The following is a 2723-nucleotide window of genomic DNA, read 5'->3' as shown; positions in this document are numbered from 1 at the left end:
TGTATTAACCTACTTGATTTCGTTCAAACCCTAGAGTGATTTCAACAGACGGACGGACATCGATATGCAATTTTATGCTGATCAAGAACATATATACTTTGTGGGGTCGAAAATGTATACTTTGAGGTGTTACAAACGGAATGACAAACTTAATATACCCCCTATACTAGGGTGGAGGGTATAACATCCGTTGAAAAATTCGGCTAAACTCATAAAGATACAAAATATATAGAGGAACCGTAATATGGGAGCTATACGAAGACCGGGACCTGCATATGCAATTTTCTGTCATATGCTGTAGTACCCACTAAGAAATTCAAAAATCATAAAAATGTCGATTACAGGGAGATACCGTTATATGGGTCGTACCTGAAGACGTGGACGTGCATAGGCAAATTTCGGTCAGAGGCTGTAGCACTCATTAGGAACTTTAAATTACAAAGTTGATACATTTCCAGTAAAAATGAGACACAATACCCAAAAATTATATAATCTGTCGGTACACTTTCAATACCTTAAGTCGTGCAAACCTACTCACTCACTCACTCAAAAGCTGCGTTTACAAAAAAGGCCCTTACCGTAACAATTCATAAATAACAATAGTATTGGAGTATGTTCTCTTTGAGTTTGGTTGTTATTTGATAAACAATGCATAGCGCATTCATTCTTTTATAGCTTATGTAACACAATTCAACTATCTGTAAAAATGCAATAAATATCAGCCACCTTAAGTATTTTTTTCACTCACTCCAAACCGATATAACTCATTTTTTTCGCAGTGTAACGAAAAAAGCTCACTCAATTTTTTCTTAAAATTTACACTAAACGCTGGGCATCTGCTTCGAAGAAAATTAGACTAGTTCATGTGATAAGGCGTTAGTATTGATTTACATTTAGAGGAGTGGACATAAAATTCAAATAAGTGCTAGAAGTGGTTTAGTTAGTCTAAAAAATATGAAGTGCTACTTGTGTAAGATTTTCCCCTTTCTTAAACTTATCATATATAACAAAAAAAAAGAGAAGAAGCGATGGAGGTCAAAAATAAATCATTGTCTTTCTAGCTCTAGTTGTGACGATCGTGGCCATTGTGGGATTGGGTGAAGCAGCTACCACTTCATCACTGGCCTCCAATGTTGCCCAGACCATTGACCGCAATATATTCGCTGCTGACTTTTATAATGCCGTAGCTTCGGAAAAGCTAAACGACAATGTTGTTGTCTCGCCGGCAGCTGTGCAAATTTCTATGGCCTTGGCTTTCTATGGTGCCAAGGGCAAGACAGCTACAGAAATGCAGACAGGTTTGCGTTTAGGTTCCAGTGATCCAGAACAAGTGGTACGCCGATTTGCCGATTTCCAACAGACTTTTGCCAGGGGCAATAATATTCGTTTGGCCAACAATATTTACATCAATGAAAATCTGGAATTCAAACAAAAGTTTAAGGATGTTGCCCAGCGAGATTTTGAATCGAATATTGAAAAGGCTGATTTCCATCCACCCTACAACAAGCGAACAGCCGATCGCATCAACAAGGCAATGGAAACCAAAACGGCCGGCAAAATAACCAACATCTTGGATCATAACTTGCTGCAGGACCTGACTGAGGGTGTCATCGTCAATGGCATTAGCTTCAGTGCACCCTGGCAGAAGGCTTTCCGTACCGACAAGACATCGCGCCGTTCCTTCTCCGCTGGCGGTCGTCAAACCTATCAAGTAGACACCATGTGGACTTTGAATAACTTCAATTATGGCGAATACAAAAATTTGGATGCCAAGGCTGTTGAACTGCCCTATCAGAACACAGACTTCTCCATGGTTATCATTTTGCCCAATCGCAAAGACGGTTTGCGTGATTTGTTGCAATCCCTGAAGAACAAAAATTTGGTGGCCGTTCTCGACGAAGGCTTCAGCTCACAAAAGGTGGAAATTTATTTGCCCAAATTCAGTGTAGCATTCAATACGAATCTGGAGGAACCCTTCAAAAAGGTAGGCATAACAAATCACCTTGGCTAGCCATAAACTTGATTGGAGGCACAATAAATTTTATACCTTTTCACAGTTGGGTGTCACTACCATGTTTACACGCCAAGGTGACTTTGGCAATATGTATCGTATGTTTGTTAGCCACTACATCAACAGTGCCAATCACAAGGCCTATGTTGATGTTTCGGAGACCGGCTCAGAGCAGCCATTGGAAACTGGAGGTGAGTAGCCAACAGAAGATTGTCAGCAAATATGTTTGCCAAATAATTTTATTCTATTTTCTTTTTTTTTTTTTCTCTGGGGTTTAGGTTTGAAAAATCTGTTCTCACGTACAAAGAAATTCGATGCTGATCATCCGTTTGTCTTTGCCATCAAACACAAGGATTCGGTGATATTTATGGGCCATGTTGCCAATGTTTAATGCCTATGTTTAAGTGTTATTGCGATTTGTAAAATAAATTATTTCGAAAAGAAAAAATGAAAAAGAATTCACAGTTATACAATGAGTGAAGCAAAATAAACTATAAAATGACGCATATGAGTGTTGATCTGATAAGAAATGACATGTGTGACCCGGCTATGTACATATGTTTTGTATTTGGCATTGTGTGTTATCAGTGAAACGTAGAGAGTGCTGGTGAAATGAAATTTAGAAATTCCAGAAATGTTTGTTATGGGGTTTCTGAGAATTACAACCACGAGATGAAATTACTACCGTTTCGTCTTAAATCAGAGAAAAAAT

General features: G+C 38.6%; 1 protein-coding gene across 2 annotated transcripts; it reads left to right on the top strand.

Moving 5' to 3' along the window:
• Positions 1–819: 819 nt before the first annotated feature.
• Positions 820–2517, top strand: LOC101895825 (serine protease inhibitor 42Dd). 2 transcript variants are annotated; one of them, XM_020035467.2, is made up of 4 exons: positions 820–970; positions 1062–1984; positions 2058–2202; positions 2319–2517. In XM_020035467.2, exons 1-4 carry the CDS (start codon positions 955–957, stop codon positions 2330–2332), a joined length of 1098 nt encoding a protein of 365 aa, XP_019891026.2. In that variant the 5' UTR covers positions 820–954; the 3' UTR covers positions 2333–2517. The 2 variants fall into 2 exon arrangements, with proteins under 2 accessions (XP_019891026.2, XP_005179835.2); XM_005179778.4 differs by having other exon boundaries at positions 2290–2517.
• Positions 2518–2723: the final 206 nt, after the last annotated feature.

The sequence above is a fragment of the Musca domestica genome, unplaced genomic scaffold, assembly GCF_030504385.1.
Source record: "Musca domestica strain aabys unplaced genomic scaffold, Musca_domestica.polishedcontigs.V.1.1 17, whole genome shotgun sequence".
NCBI lineage: Eukaryota > Metazoa > Arthropoda > Insecta > Diptera > Muscidae > Musca > Musca domestica.
The sequence above is the reverse complement of the archived record's forward strand: the minus strand, read 5'-3'. Positions and strand labels throughout refer to the sequence as shown.